This window comes from Dromiciops gliroides, chromosome 4 (genome assembly GCF_019393635.1).
Source record: "Dromiciops gliroides isolate mDroGli1 chromosome 4, mDroGli1.pri, whole genome shotgun sequence".
NCBI classification, from domain to species: Eukaryota; Metazoa; Chordata; class Mammalia; order Microbiotheria; family Microbiotheriidae; genus Dromiciops; species Dromiciops gliroides.
The window spans coordinates 207783137-207799747 of NC_057864.1; the positions used below are offsets into that span (position 1 = coordinate 207783137).

Here is a 16611-nt window from a genome sequence, read left to right on the forward strand (position 1 = left end):
TGTGATGCAAATTATCCACTTTATCTACTTTAATCCTCTCTATTTGCTGTTTGGTTAAGAATACATTGTTATGGGGGCAGCTAGGTGGTACAGTGAATAGAGCACCGGCCCTGGATTCAGGAGGACCTGAGTTCAAATCTGACCTCAGACACCTGACACTTGCTAGCTATGTGATCCTGGGCAAGTCACTTAACCCTAGTTGCCCCAGAAAAAAACAAACAAGCAAACAAACAAACAAAATAATACATTGTTATCCATAGTTACTAAGATGTCTGCTTCCTTATTCTTTTAATTTGATTATGTGACCTTTTATATCTAGGTTACATATATATCCATTCGGAGTTCATGTAGTGTATGATATGAGAAGTAGGTCTAAACCTAATTTATGACAGACAGATTTCTACCTTTTCCATCAATTTTTGTCAAATAGTGAGTCCCTATCCTTGTAGTCTTTTTTTTTTCGTGATGAGAAATAAAGAGAAGCAGAGAGAATGAGGATTTATATGGCACAGAGATAGACACTGTGCTAAGTCGCTCAAATTTTTTACAAATATTATCTCATTTGATCCTTGTAACAACTCTGCAAGGTAGATGCTCTCTCCATTTTACAATTAACAAATAGAGGTTAAATGCCTAAGTAAGTGTCTTTGAGCAGTCCAGGCACAAGTCTCTATCCAATATACAAGTCACTTCTGCCAGTTACACTATGTTTCTTTGCTTATGGTTCCTATGTACCTCACTGGTCCTCCTGATCAATTTTTCTACTTTTTAACTAGTACCAGATAGTTTTGATGATCATTTTTGCTATATAGTTTGACTTTTGGTACAGTTAACTTTCATTTCATTTTTTTTCCTTGAGAGTCTTAACCTTTTGTTCCTTGTGATGAATTTTATCATTTTGTTCAGAACCACAAAGTAATGCTTTGGTAGGGTGATTGTTATACTATTAAATCTGGTACATTGATCTACCTAATATTCTAATTTTGGTTATTTTGTCGCAGTCCAACAATAAGCAATTAATACATTTCTAATTATTTAGACATGTGTTTATTATTGTAATGAGTGTTTTGTAATTGTTATTTATTTAGTTTCTGTGTGTCTTAGAAGTTGGAGCTCAAGATATTTATTGTGATTTTGAATGGAATTATTTTTCCTTCTTTTCTTGCTATTTTCTTATTAATATACAGACAGGTGGATGATGCTTTATATAAATTTATTTCAGATCTTGCTATTTAATGAAGATATTAATTTTCTTAATTTTTTACCAATAAAAAAGCAAATTATTTTTTATGTTGTGTGTTTGTGTTTTCATGCCTTTATATTTGGACCAGACCTAGGATATCTTTCTTTTTAGAAAAATGGCAAACATTTTCATATAAAGTTTTGAGTTCCAAATTTTCTCTCTCCTTCCTTCCCACTCCTCCCCCTCCCTGAGGTGATAAGCAATCAGATATAGGTTATATATGTGCAATTATGTAAAATATTACTACATTAGTCTTTAGTTTATTTTTTTAAGATTCTCTAAGTAAACTTAAATAATTTGCAAGAGGCAATAAATTTTTGTTTGCCTAAGACGAGATTCTCTCTAAATGGGATTCTCTCATTTTTTCATATTTTATTTCTATAGCTATTTCTTTTTTTTTTTTTTTTTTTTTTTTTTTTTGCAGGGCAATGGGGGTTAAGTGACTTGCCCACGGTCACACAGCTAGTAAGTGTCAAGTGTCTGAGGCCGGATTTGAACTCAGGTACTCCTGAATCCAGGGCCGGTGCTTTATCCACTGCGCCACCTAGCCACCCCCTCTATAGCTATTTCTAAATCTATATCAAAAGCTATAGCATTTCTAAATCTATATCACATTAACAATAGAACCTCTTTGTATTATCCATTACCTTCTGAAAAGACCTCTACCATTGCTCAGTTACAGATAATGCTAATGGTTTAGACAAATACTTTTTAAAGATACTATATTTAAAAAGAGTGTATTCATTCCTATGCTTTTTAATGTTCTTAATATAAAGGGGTACTATAATTTTACCAGAAACTTTTTTTGCTTCTATTGATATAATCATGTTTTTTTTTAATTTTGTATTTTATTCTGAACTTAAGAAATAGAACAAGCAATTTCATAACATAGTAGAATAGGAAAAAAAAAGATAATTCCATGTGAAACTGCATATCTATCATGTACAAGTTGCTATTTCTTTTAAATATATAATAAAGTTATCATGTAACTTTCTTTTTCTTTCCTTTTTTTCTTCCCTTCCCCGACCCTAAGATAGTTACTATTAGACAGAAATACACACATATAATCATTCTATAGATCCTTATATTTATCAGTTCTTTCTCTGGATGCCTATATCATAGGTCTATATTCATAGATCCTTTGTAGTTAATTTGGGTAGCTATAATAGTCAAAATGACTTCATCACTCAAAATTGTACAATATTATTACTGTATACATTGTTCTCTTGGTTCTGCTGATTTAGCTATTCATTATTTTGTGCAAGTCTATCCATGTTTTTCTAAGAACATTGAGCTCATCATTCCTTATAGCATAGTAGTATTCCATCAGAATCATATACCACAACTTGTTCAGTCATTCCCCAATTGACAAGCATCCCCACATTTTCCAGTTCTTTGCCACCCCAAAGAGAGATATTATATATATTTTAGAACATATAGGATATTTTCCTTTTTCATCTTGGGAAACAGACTTAGTAGTGGTATTGCTGGGCCAAAGGCAAATTTATAGGCAGCTTAATAACTCTTTGAGGATAATTCTGGATTGCTCTCCAAAATGGTCAGATCGGTTCACAGTTCTACAAACAGTGAATTAGCGTCCTAATTTTTCAACATCCCTTCAAATATTTGTCACTTTCTTCTTCAATCAATTTAACCAATCTGATATGTAAAAATGATATCTCAGGATTGTTTTAATTTGTATTTCTCTAATTAATGATGATTTATAGCATTTTTATACGACTATAAACTGTTTTGATTTCTTCACTGAAAACCTACCTGTTCATATTCTTTGATCATTTCTCAATTGGGGAATGACTTATATTCTCATATATTTAATATTCTTTGTATATTTAAAATATGAGACCTTTATCTGAGAAACTAAGTATAAAATCCCACTGCCCCCAATTTTTTGCTTTCCTTCTGATGTTGGCTACATTTGTTTTATTTCTACAAAACCTGTTTAGTTTAATGTAATCAGAGTTATCCATTTTACATTTCATACTGCTTTGTATCTCTTGTTATTCATAAATTGCCTATCCTCAAATCTGATAGGTAATATGTTCCATGTTCATCAAATTTTCTTTTATTTCTCTCTTTATAGCTAGGTTGTGTATCCATTTTGATCTTACCATGGTAAATGATGGAAGATATTATTCTATGCCCAATTTCTTCCAGACTGCTTTCCAGCTTTCCCAACAATTATTTGGTTTTTTTTTAACCAAATAATGAATTCTAATCCCCAAAATGTATATATTTACACTTATCAAACTCAAGATTACCATAGTCATTTGCTTCTACAAACTGTATGTCTACTCTGTTCCATTGATCTCCCTTTCTATTTCTTAGCCAGTACTGGATAGGTTTGATAATTACTTTTATAATATAGTTTAAGATCTGATACTGCTAAACCTCCTTCCTTTATACTTTCCCCCTTTAGTTCCTTTAATATTCTTGACCTTTTGTTTTTCCAAATGAAGCTTGTTATTATTTTTCCCAACTCAGTAAAATAATTATTTGGTAATTTAATTGAAATGACATTGAATATATAAATTAGTTTAGTAAAATTGTCATTTTTATTATATTGGCTCTACAAATCCATGAATGATTAATATTTTTCCAACTTTTAAAATCTGATTTTATTTGTATAAAAGGATTTTTTGTAATTCTGTTCATATAATTTCTCAGTTTATTTTGGTAGGTATAGTCATTTTAAATGGAGTATCTCTTACCATGTCTTCTTGCAGGGTTTTGTTTGTGATAACTAGGAATGATGATTATTTATGTGGATTTACTTTCTATCCTACTACTTTGATAAAATTGTTTCAACTAATTTTTCAGTTGAATCATTGACATTTTCCAAGTATATCATTATATCATCTGCAAAAGGAGATAGTTTTATTACCCCATTTCCTATTCTTATTCCTTCTATTTCTTCCCCCTCCCCTCCTTATTACTATTTCTAGGATTACCAGTACAATATTGAATAATGTAGTTAGCAGCGGGCATCCTTGTTTCACTCCTGATTTCACCAGGAAGGCTTCTAGCTTATTCCCATTAGAAGGAATTCTTGTTGATGATTTTAGGTAAATGCTTTTTTTAAATTTAAGGAAAAATCCATTTTTGCCAATACTTTCATGTGTTTTTTTTAATAGAAGTGAATGTACTTTATCAAAAGGTTTTTTTTGCATCTATTGATTTAATCATGATTTTTGTTATTTTCATTATTGATATAATCAATTATGTTAATAGTTTTCCTTATGTTAAACCACACCTGCATTCCTGATGTAAATCCTGTTTGGTCATAATGTATAATCTTTGTAATGATGATAGTGTTAAGAATACTGAAAACATTTTCACACATAAGAAGTAAATAGTTTGACCTTAATTGTTCCCTTTTAATTGGTTTTTAATATTTTCCTTATATTTCTTCTGGATGTTATTAGATATCAAATGTTCCATTGAATTATGGTCATTTTGTCACAAATACCTGAAAGTCTTTCAGTTTGTTAAATGTTCATTTTTTTTCATTTAGGATATACTCAATTTTCCTGGGTAATGTATTTTTGTTGTAACCCAGCTCTTTTTTTGCTCTGTGAAATATAATGTTCCAAGACCCAAAGTCTTTTAGTGCAGAAGCTGCTAGGTTTTGTGAAATCTTGATTGTAGCTACACAGTATTTTTTTTTTCTTGTTGCTTCCTGTTCTCCTTAAGCTGGGAGATCTGAAACTTGGCTATGATATTCCTGTAAGTGTTCCTCCTGGTATCTCAGTTGATGAGCAATAGATTTTTTTTTCTATTTCTATTTCACCCTCTTGTTCTAGAACTTCAGGGCAATTTTTCCCAATAATCTCTTGTAAATCATAACTTGCAGATAGTTAAACAATTCTTATATTATCTCTCCTAGATCTGTTTTCCAGAGAGTTGTTTTTCTAATGAGATGTTTCATATACCTTTCTATTTTTCCATCCTTTGGATTTTGTTTAATTATTTCTTCATGTCTTATAATGTCATTTGTTTCCCCTTGCCCAATTCTTGTTTTTAAGGAGTTATTCCTTAAATTTTGGATCTCTTTCCAGTTGGTTGACTTTCTTTTTATAATTTTCTTAGATTGCTTTCATTTTTTCCCTCATTTTTTCTCCATCTTGCTTATTTGATTTTTTAATTCCCTTTTCAGTTCTTCCAAGAACTCTTTTGGGATTTGTAACCATTTGACATTGTTCTTTGGGGTACTAGTGACTTTTTTTTTAACCTCACTATCTTTTTTTAATATGAACCCAGATCTTTTACACCATAGTAGGTATCTATGGTCCAGTTTTTTCTCCTTCACTTACTCATTTTTCTTATGTTTTCTTTTACTTTTAACAGCTTATTATTGAAATCAGATTTTTAATCCTTAGTGCTGGATAATGGTGCCCCAGGCACTGTTATTACAATAGTGCATGCACCTGCTATGCATGTGCTCCCCCCTCACCCACAGCTATAGCCCAGGATCATATCTGGTCAGCAGCCTAGGATTGGCTTCTCTGGGCAGTAGAGTGTCCTTCAATCTTTCCTTATTCGGTCATCAGAGCTCCACTTTGTTAGATGAAAGTTTGTGAAGTGAAAGTTCTGGAGGCTGAGGCAGCTTCCTTGCTCATTTGCTCCCAGGGCTTGTTGTTTGTTGATTCATTGAGTTGAGCCTGGAGGCTTTTGTACTTTACTCAAACCAGACCTTAGCCCCAGAAGGTCCTATCTTTCTAGAGATCCTCTCAAGTTATTTTAGGATTACTTCTTTATCTCTTTACCCCTGAGCCAGATTTGAACTCTGGAAGATGAGTCTTATGGACTTCAGGCCTAGTGTTCTATTCATTCTGCCACCAAGCTGCCCCCTTGATGTCCTTATAAGACACTTAACAATGTGGGCCTCAGGCTTCTCATGTGTATAAACATGGTAGCATGATTCACCTCTACCAACTTAGAGTGTTGCTCCAAGAAACAAATGTGATCAGGTATATAAAATGTTTTATAAACCATAAATCATTACTATTAATTAATTTTATAAGAGACTATGGATTGATTGACAGACTTGCATTACCTAGCTTTCAAGGTTGTTTTCAGTAAAGAATTTTGTAAACTATATGAATGTTATTAATATTTTTAACACTTAGAAAACTATATTAAGAAAATATAAAATTCTGAAATATTAAACTTGACCCTGACATTATCATGACTCCCTTTTAATACTTTCTTTCAGGTTTCAATGATATTGATAGACATTGCTATATACAATCACAGATTTTCCTATGTGCTTCCATGCATAATATTAATTCCTTCCTTTACACTGGTTGGAATTATTGAACTTCTTGGAGAGGTAAGCAACACTAATGCTTTTCCTAATGTACTAGACCATGTGGATTTTGGGAAAAAGGTTTTGTCATACAAAGGAAGTCACCATTTAGATATCCATGTTCCCAACATATTCAATAGTATGCAAATAAAACATTTAAATTGTCCTCCAGGCTTGTTGATACCTGCCTAAATCAACATTTCTTTGAGTAACTTGCTTTCAAATTCTCTACCCTTAACTGAAATGCATCTAATTCAAAAGAAAATAAAACAAAATAAAACAAAACAAAACAAAAATAATTCCAAACAGTCATTTGCAACAGTAGATGCTTTTCATCTACAATTGTAAGACAAAGATTTTCAATTGCATGAATGCCCATACTTTTCAGAGATTGTTCCATGTATGTCCACATTGATAACAAAATACTGTATTGATGCAAACAATAATTGTGCAGTATTATCACAGCAGTGCTCTATTGGATTAATATACTTTACTTAAACAATACAATATCATAGTAATAGACATGAATTCAAATTATGAATAGAGTACCAATTGATACTTTTACATGCAGTAGCATTTAAAGCTTTAAGAAATATAGTATATTAATAAATTCATCATGCACTTAGTATTTTCATGCTAATATCAGGTAAGAATGAAGGCAATTTAGTTTATATAAACTGCACCTCAAAGTACAATTAAAATAAAATATAACAAACACATAAGAATTAATTTTAGAATACAACTAAAAGGGGGAAAACATCTACACCTCAAAAGAAAATCTGTTCCTTATGAAGAAAAAGAGAACAAATGGAAGCAAAATGTGTTTCTGCATTATAAATTTATTTCTGCAGTATTAACCTACCATATGAATTTTAAAAAGAGATATTTCTGCCATAACACATATATGTAAATGCATTTATATGTGTGTATACATAAATACAGCTGCACTCAAACATATCTATACACACATATATGTATAAACACATATATGCATAGATGTATATGTATATGTATAGATGTGTAGATGTGTGATATACTCACACACATCTATACACACACACACACATTTTAAGATTGAAGATGATTTTTCTGGTTTCTCTCCCTTAAAAGGGAAGATACCCCAAGCTTACACCAACAGGTTTGAATCCTCCCTACCGAATTCTAGTTACATTCAATATTATCATAGACAATGTATAGCCAGTAAATCCATTTATCTAAGTACATAACAAACAAAAATCAGAGGAATTATATGGATTAGAATGTTCCAGAAAAATATAAATATATGTATATTTTTTAAAAGCATAGTATGAATGAATTCTTTGACTGGAGCAAAAGTAGTTCAACTCAATTGAATAAAAGGTCCCTAATCTTATTCAAGAGGAAGTTGCCCCAAATTCTAGTAAGGCAAACTGGAAATTGGGGACTTTTTTTTTTTTGCGGGGCAATGAGGGTTAAGTGACTTGCCCAGGGTCACACAGCTAGTAAGTGTCAAGTGTCTGAGGCCAGATTTGAACTCAGGTCCTCCTGAATCCAGGGCCGGTGCTTTAGCCACTGTTCCACCTAGCTGCTCCCAAATTGGAGACTTTTTGAGGCATTGGCTCCTCTACAGGTATGCTGCTTTCCAAAGTCTTTTTCTCTCTTCTCATATCTCTCCATAAATAGAGTCTAAATCCATGTGTTTGTTCTCTTGAGGCAAGAATGGATAATGTCTCTCCTCTCCAAAGCTCTCATACCAATTCCACCCATTATTCAGGCATTTAATAAATAATCATTCTCTCTACCAATTCAAAATCACACCAGAGCAGCAGTAGGCAACATCCCCCTAGGGAACCTGGGTTGAACTCAACTGAAGATTTAGGCTGTAAATATGGGAACAAAATATACAAAGCTTCTTCTGCAACATTGGAGTAATGCCTATTCTTAGACATATAATTAGCAGGGAAATTAAATGCCCACATTCTATTTTATTTATTTATTGAATTGATGAATTTTCACTTACCTATTATTTTCCTTTGACAGTACTACTATTATAACCAGATAAGCCCCGAAGATAATGACAGTGAATTTAGTAAAAATATATTCTTCATAATTCTCATAGTAAGAAATTTTTCATTTTCCAATATGTTAAAGATTATATTTGTTATATTTTATCATTGTTATGTTATACCATTGTTAATACCATTGCTATAATATGCCATTGATGGTATGTTATACCATTGATTTGTATTATACCACTCATTTTAATATTACCTAATGGGGCAGCTAAGTGGTGCAGTGGATAAAGCACTGGCTGTGGAGTCAGGACGACCTGAGTTCAAGTCCAGCTTCAGACACTTGACACTTACTAGCTGTGTGACCCTGGGCAAGTCACTTAACCCTCATTGCCCTGAAAAAACAAACAAAAAAATAGTACCTAACTTATTTTTTTTTAATGAATTTAGACACTCAGACTTCATACTCTTTTTTTTTTCCCTGTGGGGCAATGAGGGTTAAGTAACTTGCCCAGGATCACACAGCTAGTAAGTGTTTGAGGCCGTATTTGAACTCAGGTCCTCTCGAATCCAGGGCCAGTGCTTTATCCACTGTGCCACCAGCTGCCCCCAGACTTCATACTCTTAAATCTGGAATAATAATTGTGACTATCAAATGATTGACTTAAATCTAAAATTTTGAACTTTGCATAGTTTGGGGAGAAATCTAGGTTATGAATATTTAATTTTCTGGTCTCAGCCTCACTGCTTTTTTTTTTTTTTTTTGGTGAGGCAATTGGGGTTAAGTGACTTGCCCAGGGTCACACAGCTAGTAAGTGTCAAGGGTCTGAGGCCAGATTTGACCTCAAGTCCTCCTGAATCCAGGGTCAGTGCTCTATCCACTGCAGCACCTAGCCGCCCCCCTCACTGCTTATTAAAATGGGAGAACATCTAAGGAGGATCTTTAGAATGTACATATTATCTCTCAAATTCACAAAGTGTTTTTACATATTTACCTTGATACAAGATGAAAAACTGTCCTTTTAATTAAAATATGGACATGATCTTTGCTATATTGTTAATAACTGTACTTTTCTTTCTCTGACTCCCTTTTTCCAGCCTTATCTCCAGTGTATCATTTTTGTTTTTGCTCTACGGTATCTGGAAAAAAGAAACTATGGAAAAAAATCAGTAAGAATGGACCCTATATTCAGGTTTGGAGAAAAAATAGAACTTGGCATTCAGTTTTAGCATTAAAATTTAAAGCTATCATGTTAAGCAGTTTTTAAAAAGATGTTGTCCTGGATCAAGCACTATAGTATTCCACTGTTATGGAATTGGGTTGCTGAGGATGAAAAGTACTTATAAGTTATGACTTCTATATTTAAGGAGATTATATTTTACTTAGTGGGGGGAAGCTATCATGTACTGGACTACATGTACTAATGTACATGTACTAATTTGAAATTAATTAGGTGTCAAAATAGAGTGGGAGAAATCAGTGAATATAATAAGAAAAGAGCATTATGAAGTAGAGAAGCTCTGAAAGATGTGTATGATTTCAGTAGAAAGAGAAGAGGGAAGGCATTTCAGACTTTAGGAACAGCATAAACCAAGGCACAGAGGTACAAATAATCAATGAAGTAAAAATTGTGAAAATTTAAAAAAATGTTGAAAGGAAAAAAATTTCATTAAAACACTGTCAGAACTGTTTTTTTTTTGACACATCTAATAGACTGACAAATCAGGAACAATATGGATAAAGAAACTATATTCATAACAAAATACTAATTACATATTTAATCAATAGATACAAATAAATCCTTTGAAAAATTATAATTCATTAAAGAAAAGAGATAGGGATGAGGGGAATATAGTACCTCAGACCTCAAACTGTATTAAAAAGTACCAGTCATCAAAACTATCTTGTAATGGCTAAAAATAATTCTATGTATAAGGGAAGAATTTTAATAAAAAAGACATTATGGGAAGTAAAATAAAAAGAAAAAAGAAAAATATAATTCATGATTTCGCAAATTGTTTTTTTTGTTTTGTTTTGTTTTGTTTTGTTTTGTTTTGTTTTTTTACGGGGCAATGGGGTTAAGTGACTTGCCCAGGGTCACACAGCTAGTAAGTGTTAAGTGTCTGAGGCCGGATTTGAACTCAGGAACTCCTGAATCCAGGGCCGGTGCTTTATCCACTGTGCCACCTAGCCGCCCCCGCAAATTGTTTCTTACAAAAACATAAGATTTTAAATATGATCAAAATTATTTATCTATAACAAAGAACTAATATGAAATACCAGAACCTTTCTCAGTACCATCAAAGGTAATACAAAGGTCACCATTGTCTCCACCATTATTTAGTATAGTACTATAAATGTTAGCTATCATACTATGCAAAAACAAAATAAAATAAAGCAATAATCTAGGAAAAAAGAAGTCAAAATTATATCTTCATAGAAATAAAATAATATAAAAAAATAGGAAAGTCATTCATTGGTTGTGGGTAGGCCACAACAATATAATATAAATGATAGTACTGACTAAAAAAACTGCCAGTTTTAATTCTGTAACAACCAAACTACCATGGAATTATTTTATAGAATGAAACAAAATGATATGAAAATTCATTTGGAGGAACAGTCAAGGGATTCAAAGAAAATATAGAAAAATTCAAGAACAAAAGAGCTCTGCTATTATTAGATATTAAACTATTTTTAAAAGTAATAGCTATCAAAACAAAATTTTAAAATAAAATCAATAAAAAAGTAATAGCTATCAAAAGTTTGGTACTAGTTTAAAAATTTAAATAATGTGTCAGTAAAACAATATAGAAAGGGGAAGCTAGGTGGCACAGTGGATAGAGCACCAGCCCTGGAGTCAGGAATACCTGAGTTCAAATCCAGCTTCAGACACTTAACACTTACCAGCTGTGTGACCCTGGCCAAGTCACTTAACCCCAGTTGCCTCACTAAAAAAAACAAAAACAAAAACAAAATATAGAAAATGAATGCCTAGAAGGAAATTGCAATATTCAATAATCCTCAAACAAACAAAAACCACTGGCATTTGGCAGAAATTAGATCTAGACCAGCATCTTATAAATCATAGTAAGGTTTAAATGGACAAATGATCTAATATAAAATATTGCATCATAAAACAAAAGATTAGGAGAATGTGAAGAAATACTTTTCATAACTATCCTGGTGGAGGAGAGGGAATTCATAAATAAAGGAAAAAGGATATTATTAAAAACAAACAAATAATTTTATTGTGTAAACAAAATACTTTTTAAAAAACAAAATCAATCCAACTACAATAAGAAAAGGTAAAGATAGGAAGGGGAAAACAAACCCCAACTTTTCATGAACTGTCTCAGATAAAAATGTAATGCATAGGTTTGTTGACATAAATTCTAAGACTTCCAACATAAATATATGGCTAGCAAAAATTCATCTATAGACTTGGCAGCCATCTCTTCCTCCTCTGTCATGGCCTCCTCTGTGGTCGGCAGTGCCATGTTTGGGCAGAGCTTGCAAAGGTTCTCCACCTCCTTGGTTCGCAGGAGCCACTATGAGGAGGGCCCGGGGAAGAACCTGCCCTTTTCAATAGAAAACAAATTGTGGTTGCTGGTAATGGTAACTGTGTACTTTGGATCTGGATTTGCTGCACCTTTCTATATATTAAGACATCAGATGCTTAAGAAATAAGATTCTCCTATACAGGAATCAGATTTAAAGAACAAGAACCACCTGTAAAGGGCACTTCCTGGGCAGAGCCAAGATGGTGGAGGAAAGGCCCCCGAACTCATGACATGATCACTCCAAAAAACATCCAAATAAGGTCATAGGAAAATGTCCAGAGCAGCATAACTCACAGAAGAATGTGCTGAAATCATCTTCTAACTAAGAATGGCTTGGAAGGTCAGAAGGAGGGAGCTGCTGTGCTGATACAGGAGTCAGGCCCAACCCCACAGTCACCCTGACACAGATCCAGTCTCAGGAAGTCCTCACCAGAGAAGGAGACCCCCAGAGCCTCTGAATCAGCTGAAGCACCAGTGTCATCTGGAACTAAGTTCACAGTCTGGTGAGTGGGCTGAGCCCTGGGCAGGGGAGAGACTACAGGGGTCCATGATGGTGCTAAGACAGAACTTGGATTTTACATCCCTACTGAGAACCAGGTGGTAGGCTCAAGTAGAAGTGGCCCAGGTCGGGGAGGGGCACAGGATTGTCAGAGCTAACAACCACAACACACAAAGCTAGTTGATTGGCAAGTTGGTCTGGGGTCATCTAGGACCAGGAAACAGGCCAGGTGAGTGAAGAACCTGATTCTCCTTAAATCATACCACCTGGGACTTCTGAAGCTTGGGATACTGCAGCCTGGAAACAGTGCCCCACTTTAAGGAGCTAAAAGTCTAGTAAAAGAAAGGCAAGATGAGCAGACAGAGAAAGGTGAGGACCATAGAAAGTTTCTTCAGTAACAAGGAAGACCAAGGGGCACCCTCAGAGGAAGATGTCAACATCAGGGCCCCTATATCTAAAGCTTCCAAGAAAAATACAAATTGGTCTCAAGCCATAGAGGTGTTCAAAAAGGACTTTGAAGATAAAATTAGAGAGGTAGAGGAAAAAATGGAAAGAGAAATGAGGGTGATGCAGGAAAGACATGAGAAAAAAGTCAACAGCTTGAAAAGTCAAATGGAAAAGGAGGTACAAAAGCTCTCTGATGAAAATAATTGCCTAAGAATTAGGATTGAACAAATGGAAGCCAGTGACTTTAGGAGAAACCAAGACACAATAAAGCAAATCCAAATGAATAAAAAAATAGAGGGCAATGTGAAATATCTTCTGGGAAAAACTGCTCATCTGAAAAATAGGTCCAGGAGAGATAATTTGAAAATTATTGGTCTACCTGAAAACCATGATCAAGGAAAGAGCTTTGACACCATCTTCCAAGATATTCTCAGGGAAAATTGCCCTGAAATTCTATAAGAAGAAGCTAAAGTAAAAATTGAAAGAATCCACCCATCACCTCCAGAAAGAGATCCCAAAAAGAAAACTCCTAGGAATATTATAGCCAAATTGAAGAGCTCTCAGGTCAAGGAGAAAATATTGCAAGCTGCCAAAAAGTAAGAATTCAAGTACTGTGGAGCCCCAGTCAGGATAGCACAAGATCTAGCAGCTTCTACATTAAAGAACTGGAGGGCATGGAATATGATATTCAAAAGGGCAAAGGAAATGGGATTACAATCAAGAATCACCTACCCAGCAAAACTCAGCATTATCTTTCAGTGGAAAAAAATGGGACTTTAATGAAAAAGAAGACTTTCAGATATTTGTGATGAAAAGACCTGAACTGAATGGCAAATTTGACTTTCAAATACAAGACCTTAGAGAACCATAAAAAAAAAAAATTGGAGCTGGGGGACATACCTGGGGTCGTACAGTGGGTGACTGTCTTGTGTCTGAGGCCAGGTTTTAGCTGGGATCCCCCTGGGTCTAGGGGTGATGATTTGTCCACTGTGTCACTTAGCTAGATGATAACATCTTTAGGGTTAAATTGAGGGGTGAATGGAATTCATTGGGGCAGTTGAAAGGGCAGAAGTGAAATCCTACGTGAAAGTAACAGGAAAAGGCTTATGGAGTGGGGGAAGAGATGGGAGAGGAGCAGGGCAGTAAATGAATTTTACACTCATCAGAAAAGGCTCAAAGATCTTAAACTCATCAGAGCTGCCTCAAGGACCAACTAATAGACATACCCAACTGGGTAGAGTAATCTATTTAATCTGGGCAGTAAATGAGCCTAACACTCATCAAAATTGGCTCAAAGACCTCAATCTCATTAGAATTGGCTCAAGGAGGGACTAATGTACACACTCAATTGGGTGGAGTAATCTCTCTAACCCTGCAGGAAAATAGGAGGGGAAAGGGATAAAAAGAGAGGGGCAAAAGAAGGAAGGGCAGAGTAGGGGAGGGGACAGACAGAAGCAAATCCCTTTTGAAGAGTGATAGGATGAAAGAAGATGGATAATAGAATAAATATCATGGGGAAGGGAATCAGATAGAAGGGAAACAGTTAACAATAGTAATCATGAAAAGGAGAAAAGGGAGGGGGGGGGAATTGTACAAAGAACCACCTGTAAAAGCAGTTCAGAAGAACAGAGTAAGCAAGTTATTTACCATAATAGATGTTTATTAAATGAATGTTTTGGAGTCATATTTATTGAATATACTGGGTCACATGTTAATTTGACAATTTTGCTGTCAGTCATATCTAAAGTAATGTCTGTGCTGTAGACTGTATTGACTTGGTAAATAATTGTTACTGCCAAGGTGGGTGACTTGGGCTCAAAATTCAGTAACAGCATTATTCATGCAGAATTATAACTGGCTATCCACTGATCTTTTCTTTTTAATGAATGAAGACACTATCATATACATTGCCTCTGAACATTTAACCAAATTTTATAGCATAATTGCTACATATTTGAAAAACTGAAACTGTGTGCTCATGACTAAGGTATCAAAAAGTGCTTAATCAGCAATTTGTTGTTTAGATTATACAGTGTTTTCCACAAACACTGCAGTGTCCCATTTAAAATCATTCAGTATCCACGCTACCTTCTTGTTTTGTATATGACAAAATTTAAGTTCCTTTGCCTAATAATTCAGTTATCTCCATAACCTGGTAAACACCGACATTTCAACTTAGCTACTGCTACCTTCCCTCTACTAACCTATGTCTCAGAATAAACTTATCTTCTCACCAAAATAAAAAAAATTTTTTTAAACCAAAAAGAAATTCATCTATAGATAAACATTCAAAAGATATTCACAAAGACTTTCAACAGTTAAATTGAAAATCATCAACAATTGCATTTAAAATGTTATAGATGACTCAAAATTAGGGAAATACAGACAAACAAAAAACCTTGAGGTTCTGCCACACTCAGAAAATAGACAAAGATGATAAATGAAGGAAATAGTTGACATAGGAGGAATTCTGGAAAGACTGGCATCCTAATACATTATTGGTAGAGTCATTAATTTGGCCAATAATTCTGGGAGCAAGTGGAATTATGTAAGAAAAGTCTTTCAATTGTTCATAGCCATCTTTCCCGCTGACCTTAATCATGATAGTTGACATATAGCTTTTTAAATTTTGCGAAGCATTTTGCATATACTATCTCATTTGAGTCCCCATGTCAGTCTTATGAGGTCAATTCTACAAATGTTATTATATTAAATATAGCCTGATAAACATTAACTATTTGTGTTGGTTAGTATAATAAATTGAAGTTAGATCCATGGAACCAGATTGTGGAGTGATTTGAAAACCAGCAGAGGAGTTTGAAAGAATAGGCAATAAGGAGCTACTGTTGGATACTAAGCAAGTGAGTGACAGAATGAATCAATGGTAGGAAAATTATTCTGACAGTAAAACAAAGGATACATTGAAATCAGGATAAAATAGATATAAGAACATTAGCAATGTACCTGCTACAATAATATAGGCATAATGGCCTAGATTGCATTGATGGCAAAGGCAAATAAGGGGGAAAAATGGGAGAAACAATTGGGGAGAGGGGAGAAATAATAGGATTTGGTGATAGATTGGATTTAGAGGACAAAGAAGAGGGAAGAGTTAATTCTATGTGGTTGGTCTGTTATTGTTCAATTATTCAGTGAAAGAGCCTGACTCATTGCGAATCCTTAGGCCATAGCATATCCAGAATACTGTTCATGGGTCTTCTTGCCAAAGATACTGGGCTGGTTTGCCATTTCCTTCTCTAGTGGATCACCTTTTCTTAGAACTCTCCACTATGATCAGTCCATCTTAGGTAACCCTGAATAGCAAAACTCACAGTTTCACTGAGCTATGTAAGCCCCTCTGCCATGACAAGGCAGTGATTCAGGATGGGGTATATAGTCTAGAAAATAGTAAGAACTGTATTGATAGAAAAGAGATGCTATTTTGGAGAAATAATCTCCTTAAGCCAAGGACAACAATTTGTAGATATTTCTGGGCAGGGTGGGTGGGTGGGTGGGTGGGAACCCTCATGCCATGCATTTT

General features: G+C 34.2%; 2 protein-coding genes across 4 annotated transcripts in view; both read left to right on the plus strand.

Annotated features, from left to right (window-relative positions):
* LOC122726418 (ATP-binding cassette sub-family A member 9-like) overlaps positions 1 to 16611 on the plus strand; it is a 126184-nt gene that overhangs the window by 84041 nt on the left and 25532 nt on the right. For 2 of the 3 annotated variants that reach the window (XM_043964109.1, XM_043964111.1), the window contains 3 exons: positions 6477 to 6593; positions 8589 to 8666; positions 9659 to 9753. In XM_043964109.1, the coding sequence (XP_043820044.1) occupies positions 6477 to 6593; positions 8589 to 8666; positions 9659 to 9753 (290 nt within the window). The remainder of the gene's footprint in view (positions 1 to 6476; positions 6594 to 8588; positions 8667 to 9658; positions 9754 to 16611) is intronic. The other variant, XM_043964110.1, reaches the window with a different exon arrangement.
* Positions 10666 to 12413, plus strand: LOC122726419 (cytochrome c oxidase subunit 7C, mitochondrial-like). Its single transcript, XM_043964113.1, has one exon. The coding sequence runs from the start codon at positions 11979 to 11981 to the stop codon at positions 12249 to 12251; it is 273 nt and encodes a 90-aa protein (XP_043820048.1). The 5' UTR covers positions 10666 to 11978; the 3' UTR covers positions 12252 to 12413.

Excerpts from the sequence above, each read along its gene's own strand:
- LOC122726419 (XM_043964113.1), top strand. The coding sequence starts at position 11,979 with ATGGCTAGCAAAAATTCATCTATAGACTTGGCAGCCATCTCTTCCTCC.